At 36.9% G+C, this 18,968-nt stretch overlaps 2 protein-coding genes, 1 long non-coding RNA gene, 1 other non-coding gene and 1 pseudogene across 5 annotated transcripts; 4 read left to right on the top strand and 1 right to left on the bottom strand.

Annotated features, from left to right (window-relative positions):
• Positions 1 to 102: 102 nt before the first annotated feature.
• On the top strand, positions 103 to 176 carry TRNAT-AGU. The gene has a single exon. It is a non-coding gene; the product is annotated as a tRNA-Thr (tRNA).
• Positions 177 to 309: 133 nt separating this feature from the next.
• Positions 310 to 1,675, bottom strand: LOC103962048 (transcription factor MYB4-like). The gene is made up of 3 exons (XM_009374747.3): positions 1,391 to 1,675; positions 1,078 to 1,207; positions 310 to 904 (listed from the first exon to the last, which is right to left on the bottom strand). The coding sequence occupies exons 1-3, from the start codon at positions 1,527 to 1,529 to the stop codon at positions 454 to 456; spliced, it is 720 nt and encodes a 239-aa protein (XP_009373022.1). The 5' UTR covers positions 1,530 to 1,675; the 3' UTR covers positions 310 to 453.
• Positions 1,676 to 3,674: 1,999 nt separating this feature from the next.
• Positions 3,675 to 9,298, top strand: LOC103962203 (annotated as a pseudogene).
• Positions 9,299 to 9,763: 465 nt separating this feature from the next.
• Positions 9,764 to 14,109, top strand: LOC103962319 (G-type lectin S-receptor-like serine/threonine-protein kinase RKS1). 2 transcript variants are annotated; one of them, XM_048582369.1, is made up of 9 exons: positions 9,770 to 11,162; positions 11,274 to 11,411; positions 11,633 to 11,760; positions 11,883 to 12,090; positions 12,198 to 12,435; positions 12,530 to 12,680; positions 12,762 to 13,712; positions 13,821 to 13,905; positions 14,022 to 14,109. In XM_048582369.1, exons 1-7 carry the CDS (start codon positions 9,818 to 9,820, stop codon positions 13,065 to 13,067), a joined length of 2,514 nt encoding a protein of 837 aa, XP_048438326.1. In that variant the 5' UTR covers positions 9,770 to 9,817; the 3' UTR covers positions 13,068 to 13,712; positions 13,821 to 13,905; positions 14,022 to 14,109. The 2 variants fall into 2 exon arrangements, with proteins under 2 accessions (XP_048438327.1, XP_048438326.1); XM_048582370.1 differs by lacking the exons at positions 12,530 to 12,680; positions 13,821 to 13,905; positions 14,022 to 14,109 and having other exon boundaries at positions 9,764 to 11,162; positions 12,762 to 12,904.
• Positions 14,110 to 16,094: 1,985 nt separating this feature from the next.
• Positions 16,095 to 18,508, top strand: LOC108868360. The gene is made up of 3 exons (XR_001954514.2): positions 16,095 to 16,617; positions 17,033 to 17,117; positions 17,912 to 18,508. It is a non-coding gene; the product is annotated as an uncharacterized LOC108868360 (long non-coding RNA).
• The last annotated feature ends 460 nt before the right edge of the window (positions 18,509 to 18,968 follow it).

Consider the following 18,968-nt stretch of genomic DNA (forward strand, 5'->3'; position numbering starts at 1 on the left):
ATTTAACATACAGTGAAATCTTCTGCTTCAAAGAAGGGAGTGGTTATATTTGACGACTTGCTTTGTTTCAAATATCTAACTCGCGAGCCAAGAACTAACAATGCTTTCATAACTCAGTTGGTTAGAGCACCCGTTTAGTAAGCGGGAGGTCTTGAGTTCAACTCTCAATGAAAGCAAATTCTAATTATTTTTGCTCTTTTTTTTTGTCCTGTTGCTTGCTGGGCTACATTAACACAAACTGAAGTTTGTAATGTATCTTGTTCTTAAGCAATATTCTAATTAATCTAATTTAAACTAGGGAAAGAGGGATTCGAACTTGATGATTTATCTTTTATTCATGCATATATACAGAGCAGAAGAAAAAACAGTTGACAGTAATACAGAAGTATCCAAATGCCAAAGACATTACAATTCCCATTAATTCAAAGTTTAAACACTCCTAATTAATCTAATTCATCCTGTTTTATTGATTAAACTGACCCAGTAATCACTGGTGGCATGATTAATGTAGGAATCACATGGAAATATAGGCTCTTGCTGCCACACCTGAGAATCCAAACTTTGAAGGTCACCAAATGTGACACCAGATGCACAAATGCTTTGCTCTGCAATCTGGCCTTTTCGATCATCGAATTCCCAAACGGGACAGAATAATCTTGATGGAGCTGAAGTTGAAGAAGTTGTCTCCATCTTTGATGATGATGCCCTTGTATCTTCATCAACAAGAAACAGCTGTTCGGTTTCAGATAACTTGTTCTTGCTGGCTTCTTTGTCGCCGAATCCTTTTGCTTCTTCGTGTAGTGATTCAATTGCCGCCTTGAAGCGTTTCTTCATGTGGGTTTTCCAGTGATTCTTAATCTCATTATCTGTTCTTCCAGGAAGTCTTGCTGCAATAGCAGACCATCTACAAAGAGAACGAAACAGAAAATCTTTTAGGAAACTTGTCAGTTTATTATGAAGCTGCAGAAGTTGATTACAACATTGATTTCTAGTCCTTTTTAAACTATGAATTTATGCTTAAGGTCCGTTTGGTAACCATTATGTTTTCCTTCATGTTGGTTAGATTTAAGTCCTTACCGGTTTCCTATTGCTTGGTGCAACTCGAGTATGGTTTCCTCTTCGTCTTTGCTGAAGTTCCCACGCTTAATATCCGGCCTTAAGTAATTCACCCAACGAAGTCTACAACTCTTCCCAGACCTAGCCAGACCTAAAGCAAATGCAGAAGAAGAAGGGTCATTCGTTAAAAACGCTTGTGATTGTCTGAAAGCGCTTTGTACCCTTCCAAAATCAATCCCAAACGAGCTGAGTACCCAAATGATCAATGAAAATTTTGCTCAAATAAGCGTAATATAGACTAGAAAGAAAAAGAAACTTCAAATTTGCTTTCTACCAGCTGGTTCAGGCATCTGACTCCAATTCCAAATTCCATATCTCTGAATGTAAACTACCAACTTTTGATCCTCCTCAGGACTCCATGGACCTTTCTTCATAGCTACCGTCTTCTCACACCGCTGAGTCCTTTTCGCCATCTTCTATCTCCGATTCAGTGACTTCTCAACCGCCTACGTACCCCATATATGTATACGGTTACAATGATCTACATACCCAACGTGCTTATGATGTAGCACCGGGCTGACTGCTAGCAATCGTCTGACGAGAATAAAGTATGGTATAGATCGAGGGAAAGCAGTATGCATAAAAGTATTTATGTAATCAATGTATACAAATCAAATCTCATGTAAAACGTGTCCCAAAGTCTAAATTTCCTAATAATTAGGAGGCTTGTCAAAGTCCAACCAGTCATATTAAAAGAAATATTATGGCTTAAATATTTGTTTTAATGGCTTTCAGTCACTGCTGATAGGAATAGGATGGCACCCAAAGTTTGATTAATTTATTTAATTATATTATAAATCAACACTCTTAGCTCATTTTTCGTAAGTTTCGTATTTACTTTGAAATTGCAAATTGATATAAAAAGGGCAACCTTTTCTCGCTTTGCGAGGATTGGAGATAATGTTTATTGCACATAACTTTATCTTAGCTTTGTAAAGAGGCTGTTTTCATGACTTGAACCCCGCAACCTTCTGACCACAAGGAACAACATTTTCGATGCGTCAAGGTTCGTTCAAATTGCAATTTGATACGTATGCAAAAATAACTTATTAAGAGAGCCATATTTTGTTTTATAATACAATATTCTCAATCGTTGTAGGATACGATGAAGTGAATTTGAATGTAACTGAGCAGACACATTTAATTGTCTTGGGTTTCTCTGTAGAATACAATGAACTTTTGCAATTTTTTGAAGATAATGTAATATTTCTTGAGTTTTGGATGGAATAGTAGTCAAAATTGTTGAGCTTTTAACTTGTTCAGGCATCTTTACATATACATTTTGCACAAGATGACAACACAGTCCATCAAGTTTGAAGTTTGAAGTCCATAGATTAGTCTAAAGTCCGAGGGTTTACATCAAATTAGGATTTAATTAAAGGAAAACTAATGAAAATGGTTTGAAAACTTTGAGTTTTAACAATAAGGACAAAATAAATGGTAAAGTGAATAGTACCATGATTGACTTTTTAGTTTAAAAATGTGATTTTTTCGTTAAAATCAATAGTACCAGAAACTTTTCGTTAAAGTTCTCTTTAATTAATTCAGTAGCAATACAATTTTAATCATCTGAGTAAGACTTTAGTGGCCATTAATAGAGGACTAATTTCTTATTTGGATTGAATTCATAATTTCAACGGAGTAAAAATGGGAGAATTTAGTAGACAAAATTGGTTGTGTATCCCAAGCCTCGTGGATAGTTTTTATTTTTTATTTTTTTTTTCTTTCTTCTTCTTCTTCTTCTTTCAATGTCTCTTTAATTGTATTATGACATTCGGTGTTCTGTCCCATATTTCGAGCATACTGAAAAATCTCTTGTAATTATGTAGTATAGAAGACTAGTATCCACTTTGAAAAGTCAGCCAAATGCAAGAGGTTTATAGCTCCATTGATCGAGAACATCCATCCATGCACTCGAAGTTTCGAGTTCAATTTCCTCTTCCTCAATATAGCTTGTATTGGGAAAAATAAAGACAGTCTGGTTGCAATCAACTTTCTTTAGTTCTTTATGCTCTTCAGGACATTTCTATTTCGTCCGTTCAAACCAGAAGCACTTCTGTGGCTCAGCTTTTGGAGAGATTTTTCAGTGTGACCGGCACACAAGATAATATATCACGTGCTACCATATAAATGAAGAGATATGTGTGTTAAAAAGTTAATAACTTAAAAAATTAAATTTCCCACCACTTACATAAAAACATGTACCATCCGTGTTTCCGTCACAATAAAAAATTTCTCCAACTGACACTTTACTTCCAGGAATGAAAGTTGGATTGAATTGGAAAAAAAGGTTGGAATGGATCTTAACATCTTGGAAATCAGAAGATTACCCTTCAAATGGGGACTACAGTTTTCGGCTTTCGTCAAACCAGACCGCCATTCGACAGTATGTTTGTACAAGGTTTAACTAAGCATTGGAGATCTGATCCCGGGGCATGGCCTAATTATGTGAGCAATAGCGAAGAGAAGTGTTATATCCTTGTAACTGACTGACAACACATCAGTAATAAGAACTGTGTTGAGGGATTACGGTTTATATCAACAAATGAGATGGAATGATGGTGATGAATGGAAGGAAGTCTGGGCGCCGCCATAAAACCCGTGTGACAAGTATGGACAGTGTGGTGCTAACAGCAGATGTAGCCGTGACAATATTAATATGTTTGCGTGTGACTGCCTACCAGGATATGAACCAAAATTTTAGGCAGTTGGATAACGGGGGAAAAAAGGGTGTTAGCCTCGAACACTTGCCGAACAAGAGCTTGGACTCATTTCTTTTTGGTATGTCTAAAAGTACGAAGCATATATTTGAAGTTTATGATTACACAAAAACCAAACCTGTCGATGCAGATCACAGAAAAAGGTCCTTGTTGGATTGGAAAAAACACTTTGGAATCATCAACGGAGTTGCTTGTGGAATTCTGTATCTTCATCAGGACTCAAGACTTAGAATTATTCATAGAGATCAGGGATCTAAAACCAGCAATATTATTCTAGATGCTAAGATGAACCCAAAAATTTCAGATTTCGGTATGGCAAGAATTTTCAATGGGGATCAACTGCAGCATAAGACCAACAGAGATGTTGGAACATAGTAGGAAACATACTAGCATTCGCACATTGATGAAATAAATCAACATATATTCACTTTTCACATCCCTTATACTATTTTTGAGCTTTGACATGTGGATATGTCACAGAGTACGCAATGTTTGGGAGATTTTCAACGAAATCAGATGTCTTTAGTTTGGGGATCATATTATTTGAGATTGTAAGTGGCAAGAAAAACAACGGTGTTTATCAGAGTGATCATTCCATAAACTTGATAGGACATGTAAGTAACACAAGTTCTGCTAAAAATCTACCCTTTCTACTAATCCCTCCCCTCTTTAAAATGACACTGTTAAACTGCCACTACAAGAAAAATGGGCTTTGGGTACAAAATTAAGGACACAAATTAGGAGCTTGTGTGTCTTTGAACAAGAATAAAGGGGAAAAGTGCACATTCAATAAAGCGCACCATATATTGTGCCCAATGTAAAAGAAAATGGACACAAACACATTATTGGGCACAGGAACAGGCACGAAAGACTTTTTGTGCTATAAATAGGATTTATAAGCACAATTGCATGTGTCCATATTTATAATAATGAAACTTTTATTAATTAAATATATTATGTGTGACACAAAATGACTTTGTGCCTTTACAAAGGCTACCAATAACATGTATGTTTCTCAAAGGTCAGCATTGTTACAAACCTCTCTTCTATCTCCGAACTTTCCCCTGCAATTTTTTCTAGAATTAAAGAGGCCCAAAATATTCTCTAATTAATTGTTCAATGACAAGCCAAGAAACCCAAAGTCAAATGTTGGTTCAATTGAAAAGCATCATGAATCACTCACCCCAAGTTTCAAAAGTGATTTTAACTGAGGACATCATGAATCTCCCACTCCAAATTTCAAAAGTGATTTTAAGTGAGGACAGTCCGACAAGAGCCACACACCCAAGTGTCACAAATCATGGGCTGCACAACTCTAACCTCATGGTAACGTGCGTGGTTTTGTGTCCTATGATTAAATATATTTAAATAAAAGTTATTTTTTCGGCCCAAACGTTTAGTATTAAATTTTTTGCCCTAATATTTGGTATATATTTAAATCAAATGTACATTTTGAATTATTTGCACTATATACCTTTTAGATTTCAGACGGGGGGGCACGTTTTAAAAGTATTGTGCCTTTTGTGCAAAATAACAAAAAAAAAAAATAATGATAAACTTGAAGATAAAAAAAAGGTTATTAGTATTAGTTTGGATAGGTACAAAAAAAAAAAAAAAAATTGATCTAAAAAGATATTTGGTAAACACTTAAAAATAACTTATTTTTACAATTTTAGATGAAAAAAAAGCTAAAAACGTAAAGTAGCAAAAATGAACTTATTCTTACAACATAGTAAAAACAATTTTTTTTTTCAAACCACAACAATACCAGACCAGCCTTTATCTTCTCTCTCCCCTTCTTCCTCCCTCTTCCTTCCCCTTCACTCTCCTTCTCGTATCCTTTCTCCCTCCTTCTCTTTCAGGCAACAGCGCCGCCTTCCACTTGTCACCAAAGAGTCAAAGACCGTCAAATTATACCTCGATAATCCTCTTCCCATCCTCTTTCCGATCCTCAAGTTAGTTTCTACAAATTCATAGCCAATCAGATCTTAGAAACATATGATTTTGTTCGGGTTTTGTGTGTTTTGCAGGTATGAGAGTGGCGTACGGGACGGCGAAGAGAGGAGTAGCAGTGGCGTCGATGGGTGATGAGGCCCGAGCTGGTGATGAAGCCGATTGTTTCTCTCGTATGCAAGCATACTAGCACAGGGTGGATATCGATTTTGTAGGGGTTGGAAATTGTTACCCCTTGGGAACTGTTTTTCCTTTGCTTCGGTAATCACCAGAGTATAACAGGCTTAAACATCTCATCTAAGGCTGTCTATGCTGCATTTTTTTTACTAAATGGTTAATTACTTAAAGTTATGTACTAGGTCGCCTCCGTGCGAAAAAACTTCGAAGATAAAGTAAAGGCCACTGACAAAAATCCACCAAGCTCGTAACATGGGTAAAACTAAATCACTTTTAATTGATGACAATAAATCTCAATCCGAAATGTTAAAATGATAAGATTATTGGTAGATCCTTCAATGAAGGATCACTTAAAAATTCAACGTTAATCAGATCTTAGTATTTGCGAATTTGTGCAATATGGCAGTTGGAAATGTAAAACCTTTGTTCTTCTCAAAAAAATGTAAAACCTTTGTCTCTGCCTTTTGCATCAGTCATTATTATACCACCAGGGTTTACAGCATCATTGTGTTTGTCCTTAATTTTAATGCCATATCATGTAACATACGGTAGAAAGAAAGCGACAGCTCTGGATGGTACTGAAATTTTGAATTTTTCATTGTGCCTGTGTTCAGCGAAGTTCGTGTAGAAGGATTGGAAACATTGGATTATCTTGAGAGCACGCAGAACAGGAAATGTTGCACTGAACAAGGTGATGCTTTAACATTTGAGTCAGAGATAAGCTTAAGTTGCTATTCATTCTTAATTTGTTTCATTTATTAATTTTGTTCATTTCTGTTCACTTTATTTTCCTAATAATAATTAGGTGGAGAAGATATATCTCAGCACTCTTACAAAGATTGCCATCCTGGATCATGAGAAGAAGAGAACATTTGTAATACGCAAAGATGGTCTTCCAGATGCTGGTTAGAATTAACATGTTCAATATTTCATAATGAAGTTATTGCTGCCTGAATTTATTTTCTTTATTTTTAAAATTTCCAGAGTCCTGACTGATGCGTATTGTGGCTTAACATAACTAACAACACAATGGATCGAATTGCTGCATCATATGACTCATGAGATAACTAGGATTAGTGGAGAGAACTCTTGTTCTTTCTTCGTGCTTTTAAAATATTATTCTCCGATTTGATTAATTTACAAGTTGATATTGAAGAATTATAATGTCAAATACCTGCCCTCATAGTGTTCGTTGGAATTGTATTTTGTACTGTAGTGATTAGTTTTCTGTTTTTCCCATTCAGTTGTATGGAATCCCTGGGATAAGAAGGCGAAGGCTTTGACTGACCTTGGACATGATGAATACAAGCATATGCTGTGTGTGGAGGCTGCTGCTATTAAGAAACCTGTAACATTGAAACCTGGAGAGGAGTGGAGAGGAAGGCAGGAGCTTTCAGCTGTTCCTTCCAGTTACTGCAGCGGGCAACTCGATCCTCGAAAGGTGCTCCAGGGAATCTGAAAGGTCCATCATTCTGGCCTATATTTTGTACAGGTACTTTCCCCAAGAGTTTAAACTACTGAATATCTGATCACACATTTGGTGCTGGCCTTTGACTCCGTCACTATTGTCTAATACATCAAGTGGGCCTTCCTTGAAAAGTTAAAGCATAAGCATTAGAATGAATTCATACTTACTGATTGGTAACAAACAGTAACGATTTTGAATGTTAGCTCGTTGGCACTTTTCCAATTTTCATAAAATTGGCTAAAGCCTTACCCGAAATGTTTTTATTACTTTTATTTATTTCACACACAATGAATTAATTGTATCTGCTTCTGTTTTTCTCTCTGCTGAAGTATGTTAGTAACTAAAACGAAAGGGATTTCATGCATCATTTGTTTGTGCAATGTAATTTGGCGTATGGGTTATGGTGGTAGAGAGATGGGTAGTTCAGGTTTTAGTTCAATCAACCTCTCATATTCTCAGAGCAGATTTTTGAGGATTCGGGAATACAGAGGGGTATGGTTTCATGGATATGTGAATTGAAGAAAACGCTAATGCACAGTTCGTTTTGTTAGTATGATCATAACTAAGTTGGTAATAGTCTCGAGTGTATACCTTTTATTCTGCAGGTATGTTGTTGCACATGTACATCAGTCAGGACAACAAATTCTGCTCGCTATTTTCACTTCGAGAAGTTTAGTGTGTGGGGTGAAATGATCGAATCATGAGTTGGGGATAGAACATGTAAACTTCTAGTTGTTTTTATATAAAGAAAACTAATGAAAAGGACTTGAAAACTTTGAGTTTTAACGATAAGGACAAAATAAATGGTAAAGTGAATAATACTATAATTGACTTTTTAGTGTAAAATGTGGTTTTTCGTTCAAGTGAACAGTACCGGGAGCTTTTCACTAAAGGCCCCCTTCATATATAATGGTTGTGAATATCTTTGTAAATTGTAATATTATAGATGCTTGTGGTTGTGGGCTGTTTTTAATTTATGAAAAAATAATTTTTTGTTTAGCCCCAATCTCAATTTGTGGATGATTTCAGTTTTTAATTTTTTTTTAAAAAATAGTTGGCGTATTGGGCACAATAACAATAAATGTGTTAACATGGGCGGCAGCAGTCATCTGACAACTTTGTCAGAACTGTGCACAAAAGGACCTTTATTTGTGTGTACACTTTTCAGCACAGCATACCTTATTGTGCTCTTTGATCTAAGGCAACGCCTATAGAGGACACAAATAGAAATATAGTTGCTGCACTGTTGCTATTGGTCTATGGGCACAGTTGTTGGTGCTCTTTGGCCTCAAATGGCACAGATAATTTATTGTGTGCAGTGCCCATGTTTTTTGTAGTGTGCAGGTTTGGTAGCTCTGGAGAGAAGACAGAGCATTAAAAATTGTGGATTCATCGGTAGAGTCCTTTCAGTCGGATGAGTAATGCAACGCATTCAAGTTGGCTTCTTATGCGTGGAAGAAGATTTGAAGGACCGACCAACCATGTCAACCTTTTTTTGTTGAGTGTGGTGAAACATCTCCTCCATCTCCTAAACAGCCTGCATTTGTCTTCAGAAAAAGTTCTGGCGATGATGATGCGGATCCATTAATTCCGAAAGGGTCAGGTTCTATTAACGACTTAACAATAACTGCATTTGAAAGCTCGTTAGTTGTTAATGATGCAGGCTATTTGAAGCTCGTTCCGAAAGGATCAGATAATGCATGTGTTCTTACCGGTAAGAAGCTGTGTAAATATTCAGCTCATATATTGAACGTGTTCTTGCTGGTAAGAACACGTGCAAATAAAAGATGCATGTCATTATTTGTCTTGACACGCTAACTCTATCATCGTGGCACACCAAAACATCGTTGTTGGCATGCATTTTGCCGACGTTTTGCGTGCTTGGCATGGCTTGTCACGGTTAAGATCAATGCGAACAAGGTCCATTTTTGGCAGTTGTTAAGTTTGAATAGTAAGGGTAGTGATTTTCACACTCCTAGTTTCTCCTCCTGACTCCTCTCCTTGTATTTGTCTATCGATTCTCCTTTCATTTATTTAGTCATAAGGCTAGAACAAATAGAGAGATGCAGAGGGGAAAACATGAATGCGGGAAATCACTTCTCAATCATTAATCAAAATGCAAGTAAAAATAGGCAATTAAAGAACTGTCACCGAGTTAGTTGGACATCATCCAAGACAATTCAACAAGACTTGAGTGGATCCCAGAATACTGACTTTAGAAATGTGGTTTTCGTCTTTTAAATACCGATTGACGAAAAATACCACATGTTGGTAAAATTCAAAGAAACAGTTGAGCTGTCAACACTTTCATTAATGTACACAGAAAAACCAGTGTGTTAAGTTCGTTTTGAGCCAAGGGAGGGTAGGATTCTTTGGTAGTCCGATGGCTTGGGCCTCTGATCGTCTAATTCTCTATTGCCCTCGCTGTTGCTGTGATTGTGCCAAGGGTTTGATACATGCATCTGCCAAGAAAATGTTATTGAAAGCTTTGCTTATTGTGTCCCTCCTCTTCCCATTTTGCACATCCATTGACACCATAGAAATGGACCAACATGTAAAGGATGGTGATCTTCTGGTGTCCAAGGAAAACATCTTCGCATTAGGGTTCTTCAGCCCCAGAAACTTCAGCTCCAGGTACGTCGGAATTTGGTATGTTCAAAAAGATCAAAAGGCAGTGGTTTGGGTAGCAAACAGAAACGACCCCATCAATGATACCTCTGGTGCCCTTACTATAGACAGGTATGGGAGACTGCTTCTTTATTCTAACAATATGCAGAACATTACTGTGTGGTCTACAAATGTGACGGTTCAAACTGCGAGCTTTAGTTGCAGGGCTCAGCTTTTAGATTCTGGAAATTTAGTTCTTTTCCGGGATAATAAAAGCAAAAATTTTATGTGGCAGAGTTTTGATTATCCCACAGATACTCTCCTTCCGTGTATGAAACTAGGCGTGAATTGGAAATTGGGGATAGAATGGGTCTTAACATCTTGGAAGTCACAAGATGACCCTGGAACTGGGGAATACACCGAAAGGCTCTATTCCAATCAGACTGCCACCCTCGAAGTTTTTGTTTTTTATAAAAATTTGACTCCGCTTTGGCGAGCTGGTCCAGTGGACCCGGGGCGATATCATCCATTGGGCGTGGGCACTTATGTCAGTAATCAGGACGAAATGTATTACTTTCTTAAAAACGATAGCACTTCAATAAGGGGGGTGTTGAAGGATTCTGGGTTATTGCAAAGCCTCAGGTGGAACAATGCGGATAGAGAATGGAAGGAACTATGGTCTGCGCCAAAATATCGGTGTGACCAGTATGGAGAGTGCGGTGCCAACAGCAAATGTAGCCCTGACAATATCAATTTGTTTAAGTGTGAGTGTCTGCCAGGGTATGAACCGAAGTCTGTCAATGATTGGAAGATGAGAGATGGTTCGGACGGGTGTGTTAGTAAACGAGTTGCGGTATCAAAGTGTAGGAACGGAGAAGGGTTCATGAAGGTGGCACAAGTTAAAGGTCCAGACACAACGAAAGCAGCACGGCTGGAAAAAGGTATTAGTGTCAAAGAGTGTGAGCAGGTGTGCTTAAGCAATTGTTCTTGCACTGCATATATGGTCATAGAATCTGAAGGGCTCAGTGATTGCTTGACATGGTATGGTGAGTTGCTGGACATTGTAGTGCTCACAGAGGTAGGGCAAGATCTACATGTACGCGTGGACAAAATCGAATTAGGTACCACTTCTTGCCATGGAAAAGTTGCATTATAAATTTTTGGAATTTGTGGAACTTACTGTACTACTGGTTTTGTTATTGTTTAATCCTTTATCCCACTCTCATGTGTAGCTGAAAATTCCAGAAACTCGAAAGGTTTTTTTAAAAGGAGAGGTATGCTGGCTATTCTGATGTTGTCTGTTCTTCTAGCATTGGTACTGATCGTTTCGTTGGCCTGTTGGAGGATTAAGAAAAAGAGGAAGACAAAAGGTACGAAGTAGTCAGCGATTTTGAATTCTCGAACAGTTTCATCAAATAAAAGCACTCCACTTGTAATGCTTGTGCAGTTTGCAAATCACATCAAAGCACTGCAATTAGATAGAATCCATATGCGCGAGCTCGATGTAAAACTTATATTTCTATATCGTTTGTCAATGAAAGTAGAACAGTGAGAAGAAAATGCAGACAATGATTTCTTTTATTGTTAGCAGTTGAGACTGAAGAAACTAGGAGACATCCCGAATTGCAATTTTTCCATCTGAGAACGATAAATGCAGCTACGAACAACTTCTCTCCCGTCCAAAAACTTGGCCAAGGTGGTTTTGGCACTGTTTATAAGGTTAGTCCCACTTTTGAAGAGTAACAAATTTCATGATTAAAGAATAATCACAACATAATGGCTTGATAAAATAAGTGATGATTATGTGGAAGCTTAATGATAAAATTGAATAAAAACTTCAGGGTGTATTACGAAATAATCAGAATATTGCTGTAAAAAGATTATCCAGAACTTCAGGACAAGGAGTTGAAGAATTCAAAAATGAAGTTGCGCTGATAGCGAGACTTCAACACAGGAATCTCGTGAAACTTTTAGGCTGTTGCATAAAGGGAGAAGAAAGGATGTTACTGGAATACTTGCCGAACAAAAGCTTGGACTACTTGCTTTTCGGTATGTCTATAGAGGAAAGATTCATTTGTTCACGCAAACAATGAAGCATATCTTAATCGAATATGTTGCATTTATCTGCACAATTAAAGCCAAATATCTTGATGCAGATCACACAAAAAAGTCCTTGCTGGATTGGCAAAAGCGATTCGAAATCATCAATGGGGTTGCTCGTGGGGTTTTGTATCTTCACCAGGACTCAAGACTTAGGATTATTCACAGGGATCTAAAAACCAGCAATGTCCTTCTAGACGCTGAGATGAACCCAAAAATCTCAGATTTTGGCATGGCAAGAATCTTCCATGGGGACCAACTCCAGTTTTCGACCAACAGAGTTGTCGGAACATAGTAAGAATCGCTATAAACTCACCTTCCATTAGCTCTTTCATCTCTTAATATTCTTTGGCTGTAACGTTTTAATTTCTTCATATGCATAATACAGTGGCTATATGTCACCGGAGTATGTAGTGTTTGGGAGATTTTCAACCAAATCGGATGTTTTTAGTTTTGGGGTCATATTATTGGAGATCGTAAGCGGCAAGAAAAACAGCAGTTTCTATCAAGAGGATCATTTCGTAAACTTAATAGGACATGTGAGTAACACAAATTGTGCAAACAACCAACCCTTTTTATTTACTCATCCCATGCTGTTTAAAATGAACTGTCAACTACAGGTTTGGCAGTTGTGGAGTGAAGACAGAGCCTTAGAAATTGTGGATTCGTCACTGGAGTCATACGCGCCCGACGAAGCCATGAGATGCATTCAAGTCGGGCTCTTGTGTGTCGAAGAAGAGTCGAAGAACAGACCATCCATGTCAGCTGTTGTTTTTATGTTGAGCGGGGAAGCATCTGCTCCATCTCCTCAGCAGCCTGCATTTGCCTTGAGAAAAATTTCATCTGGCGATGCTGCTGTTCCGTCCGTTTCCAAAGGATCGTGTTCTATCAACGACGTGACAATAACTAAATTCAGAGGTCGATAACTAAATTCTGTTGTCGTCTGTGATAAAACGTGGTCTTTCGGGAACTGAATCATATATGTTTAAATGAGACTTCAGTTATTACTTTAGTCTAAAGAAGGCTTTTCAATTGCACTGTACAAATGAACAGTGTTTTGAACAAAGAAGGCTTTTCAATTGCACTGTACAAATGAACAGTGTTTTGAACCACATTTCAGTTTATTTACAAGATTGCCACTCGGATGCTTTTAACCACCTTTCACATAATTTACAAAATTGCCACTCAGGCTTAAAAACCTATTTTCACCCTTTGGCTTAAAAACCTATTCTCGCAGACCCTGCGAGAACCACGGTCTCGCCTCCATCCTATACTCCAGTCGCCGCGGTCTCCCTTCTCTAGGTAGGGTGTTGTGCGTGTGCGGTCATGCTTGATGATCGTGGAAGCCAGCAATTCAGCTACGACATAGCCTCGACTTTGTTTCCATCTCCATTTTCTCTCCTCGCCTTCTCTCTCAGAAATCACCAACGAGCTTAAAAACCACCAAGCCGTTAGAAATCTCTTCGATTCTCTCTCAGAAACTACGAAGTACAACGACCTCTTGCTGAAAAACCTTGAATTTAGTCCCACTTCGAAGGAAGTATTAAGCCCATAAAAGCCTTGGTTTCCTGGTGAGTTCTCCAGTCGATTTGGAGTAGGTAATTTTGTGATTTGTAGTTTATTTTGGGAGATGATTGACGGGTTTGCAGTTCATTTTACCATTTCTATAATATTTGCAGTTTATTTTGGGGGTTTACACTAAAATTGAGGAAGCATATATTAACGCAAAGGCTCGATGATGTACGACAACTTGGATAAGATAGGGTACAAGCTATGACATTTCTGCAAATTCAGTTTTTTTTTTTTTTCTTTTCATTTTAGGGGTTTTTTTTACTGTTTAGTTTTTGGGTTTTGTCTAATTTTTGTGGTCTGCTTTATAGATTGTTCTCTTTGGAAGCTTCTTTCCAGCCTTGAGCTTCTTCTTGCCTAGTGCCTTCTCATTGAATATTGGAGCATTAAACCACAGGTGTGTGTTTTGTCGATGTAAGAGGAGAACGACATAAGAACATTCGTCTTTATATTTTATTTTTTTGGGTGCATTTTCTAACCCATCAATTTCTTTTGAGTCAACCAAATATGCCCAACTTGCAATTTATGTTGTGAAGTATAATTGTCTGAAAAATTAAGTATGCATGTATGTTTTATGTAAGCATAAATTTAATGATTTGTAGAAACTTTTAATTGTTTCATCCTAAATATCTTCCTTTATTCTTGATGCCATGCAACTTGCTCGACCCTTTCTTGCATCAGTTGTGTCACCTAAAATTAAAATGAAATGAAATAGTTTCCCTACATGCTTAATGTTGTGAATGCCGGTGATGTTAGAAATTTAGTGATTGTTGCTCTCTATAATATATCCGTACTCATGTGTTTTACAGACGCTCAGTGCAAAAGAACTGGTTGCTGCTTGGGTGAGAGGTGTATAATTTCATTAAAAAAAAAAACTGTTTTGGTTGCTGGTGGTGGTTTATCCGTATTTGATTGGTAATTTCAACATTTGATGATTCAATAATATTTTGACTTCCATTTCTGTTGTCAGAAGATAATGTCTCCATCTTGATTCTGCATGATCAAAATGTATGTTTGGCTAAGACAACCATGCTTTTACAGGTAGAGAGGAAGCTGCAATTAGAAACAATGTTGAGTAACATTTAAGTCTTCATTTGACAAAAATAAAAAAAATAAAAAAATAAAATAAAAAAATAAAAAAAAATAAAAACTTTGATTCAGATATCTATATTTGTTGTTTTATTCTATTGACAATTCGTTGTTTGATTGGTTTTGTTGCTTTCCTCCACTTTTTAACTCATATTCGTTAATCTACCTATTTTATTTGGGTGATAAGTTCACTCTTTTAATCTTATTAGCTAAATGAAGATATAGGGTGTGGTTTTGTTATTGGCGGTGGATGATCTGGATGAAAGTATGTATCTTGGAGATTTTTTTGCTTGCAGTTGTTTAGGCCCGGACTGAAGAAGTTTTGTGGAATGAGATTCTTATCATATTCTTATACCAAATTGTTTCTCCGTTTATGGCAGGTAATAAATGTGGTCCAACCAGTGGCTGATAAAAATTGTATATATGCTTTTGTCGATTTCTGCTACGATAATGAGGGAATCCAGAGGATCGAGGCCATTCGATCTGAGGTTTGTGCTACTCTATCCCTTTCTTTCTCTCTTTCTGTGAATTTCTTGAAATTGACGACGCACGTTCTGATTCTTGCTGTGGGAAAGGAGAAAGCTCTAGATTAGCTTTGGTCACTTGAATTTTTTCTTATTTAGTTCAGCATAGTCGGACTACATAATCCTACCATTGGGCTATTTCTAGGGAGGGTTTATGTTTACTTTTGTTAGTCTGTTGACAGTTTGGTATGTCTATCATATTGATGGAACTAAATTGTTAGTTAATTATCGTTTAGGTTGTTAATAGTGTTTGTACAGTTAAGACAACATGTGTGCTTTATGCACAAAGGTTTTTGTTTCTGGCTTAGTTTTAATGTCGAATAATCATTGTTTGATCACATTGTAGTATTAGTATGTTATTTTAATGATTTCATATGCTTCTCTTTACGTTAATTGTGTTGGATTTCTACATTTTTGGCTTTTGTTTTCTTTAATTAAATGAAGTTTGTAATGTATCTAGACAGGTACCAATCTTCTTAATGAAGATTAGAGCAATCAAATGGAGCTTCACAGGATAAGTTTGTGAGGGTGAGTGTTTTTTTTTTTTACTGTATTTTTCTCCTTCATGGCATGCTTCTTGATGGTTTTACTTTTACTTAAGTCTTCATTTCGGTTCCTTGCCCAGGTAATACAGAACTCAGTTGGTGCAAACCTTGCTGTAGATGTATGGAGTCTTGGGTGCATTGTCTTGGACATGGCTACGACAAAAACCACCTTGGAGCCAGTATAAAGGGGTATGAATTTAGATCTGAAACGAATACTTTTGTATATTTGGTTTTGTAGTTAATTTCACCTTCTGGGTTTATGCTGGGTTTTAGTACAATTTTAAAGGGAGGTATAATCTGGTGAGGTTTCTCAAGACCATGCAGAAGGCAGGGCTCTATGCTCACCTTCGCATTGGCCCTTATGTTTGTGTTGAGTGAAACTTTGGGTAAGTTTTTTCTCTAGATCTATAATTTTGGTTTTTTTTCTTTCTTATTTTTTAGGATTTTCCACTCTCATTCTATTTTCCTCTCCTAATTTTAGAAAAAAAGTATTTAATTTTTCTGATTGTGTGGTTTGTAGGGGTTTTCCTATTTGGCAGAGGCAAGTTTTGATTTTTACTTTTCTTTTTTCTCACAGGGGGCTCTCGGAGAAGCATGTAATGGAGACACCACTTCTGTCATTATCTTTGGAAGTATTTGATGGCCAACTGGATGATCCTATTAGCATGTCCATCCGAGGAGGTTTGTATTCATCTTTCCACTTTTTTTGGAAAAATGTTTAGAAATCATAAAGATGCTTCTGAAGATAGGTAAGCAACAATTTCTAAAATTTTAGTGTAATCTTTTTTCATTATGAAGTTGTTCTAATGGTAATTAGTGATTTCAAACAAATTCTATGAAGTGAAAAGTGAAATTTTGTATGTTTATCATTCCAATTTATCTTTATGCAGACTTTTTCTGTTGAATGGAAAGCATACGTTTTTTTTGTTTTTGTTTTTTATTTTTTAGTTTATTGGTTGATGCATTTTATGATTGTTGATATGCAAGATGCAAAGATAATTTCTCTGTTTCTATATACTGTTACTATAATTCTACCAATAGAAACTGGTACTGCGATTGTGGCAGTAAATGAACCAAGTCATTGTGGCAGCAGATGAACCATAACCATGCCAGTTTGTAGCCTGCGATTCTACGTGTGGTGGTTTAATTTAGTTATGTTTTCAGTTTCAGGAGACCCTGGTTTTTCGTTCTTTGGGCCTTTTTTTGCAGCCTCCGAAGCCGTCTCTGGTCACGCCTTATGATTGCAGTGGTGAGCTTCCCTTTCAAAAATTCCTTCTTTCCAGCATTTAGGGATTATGAAGTGATTTCTCTGCTTAATATGGGATTAGGGTTACATTTTTCTTATAATAAAAATCTCTGTATGCCACCCGGAAGCTTCCCTTTCAAAGATTCCTTCTTTCCAGTATTTAGGGATTATAAACTGATTTCTCTGCTTAATTTGTTCCAAAGTATTATGTAGAGATTGCTTTAATATCTTGGCTTATTGGCTGTATGTCGGGTGTCTGAGATAGGATTTAGGAGATCTGGTTTAGGTTTTGCAAAGAGAGAGAGATAGATAGGGGGTGTCGGAAAGAAATGTGAGAGGATTTAGGCGAGGGATTTCAGGGATTTGTTTAGGGTTTCTTTTCTGCAATTTGCAGACAGAGATATGGGACAAGGGTGAGAGAGAGATGAGAGGATTTTCTGTGAAGGTAAAGGGGCATTTCGTTTTCCATTTGCTTCCTGAAACCCAAGGGATTTCTGCGATTGCAGAAAGAGGTGGGGGTGTCCGTTAGGTGCCCTTTAATTGTCACTTTTGTGATTTGTCCATCCTTGATTGTTGTGTGATTCATTCTCACGAACGTTCTATGCACAAGGTTTCATATTATTCCTTCCTTTTAATTTTGATATTGTTGTGCTTAATTTCAGTTCTGTTTTATTGGGTGATTAGATTAACGGACCTTGGATATTTTGGTATAATAATTTCACATCACATGTTGCCCTTTTGCATCACCTTAATTGTTCGTCAGATGATAACTTTTAATTATGTTTTCTTTGGGTCAGTCTCCATCTGGTAAATTTGTCCATCCTTCTGGAGTGGAGCACTATGTTTCTGACAGCATAAATGCTCTGAGAAACTGCTATGGAGACAAACAGTTGTTTACTCCATTGTAGGTATGTTTTTCTTTAGTATTTTAGAGGGATTCTTAACTCTTCCCCATTGTAATCTTAACCTTTTTATCTATCTCTCTCAAAAGACGATGAGAGTAACAACTCTTGAAAAGCAAATTCTCAGATGTATCTAAAGCTTATAGATACATTGGATAAAAACCGAATCTTAAATTGGGGCAGTGAGTTCTGCAACATCCTGGTGCTGCATATATTGTCACACTTTTAAAAGTTGTATATCTCAGATATATTGGGAATTTAATTAGTTTTATGTCATTTTCGTAGGGCAATTTAGTAGAGATTTAGCACATAAAAGATGCGTGAATCAATACAATTAACCTAATAGTGATTTGGTTCAACGTACAGCCTACTGCTAGGGCACTCAAGTCATTTTCTTAATTTATGCGCATATATATTATATGTAACCAACACATGTTTTCAAAGGATGTTAGTGTTCAAGCTCTGCTGATATTTTATTCTGTTCATTTTGATTTTGTTTTTCAGTTGTGGTTCCAGCTTTTCTAAAATTCAACTGTTCTCAATTTGGTTATTTGAACCAAGGCTAGTTAGGATGTGCCTTTGGAAGGTCTCACTGCTTTTAAAGTTGAATGGTGCTAACTGAATATAATGCGTTCATTCTTCAGTGTGTGTGAGCGTATGTGTATGCAGTGTGTCACTTAGGCCGTTGGCTTTTTGAGGTATGTTCATTTATAGAGATTTTGTAACTGTATTGTTGAATTTTTAATGTATGCTTGGATTTTAAAGGGGCACCGTATTTATGGGTTGTTGTACGATTCTAGGGAGATAAGGAGAGGGGATTGAGAGGTCATGATAAGGAGAGTATATTACTTGCCACTGAGGAATATACTTCATATAATAGCAATGTGATGATGTGTGGCATGCTTTAACTAAGGGATATTTTTGTGTAGTAAGAAAGCCATATAGAGTCACA

The sequence above is a fragment of a genome, unplaced genomic scaffold (genome assembly GCF_019419815.1).
Source record: "Pyrus x bretschneideri cultivar Hongxiangsu unplaced genomic scaffold, Pyrus_bretschneideri_v1 Contig19, whole genome shotgun sequence".
NCBI classification, from domain to species: domain Eukaryota; kingdom Viridiplantae; phylum Streptophyta; class Magnoliopsida; order Rosales; family Rosaceae; genus Pyrus; species Pyrus x bretschneideri.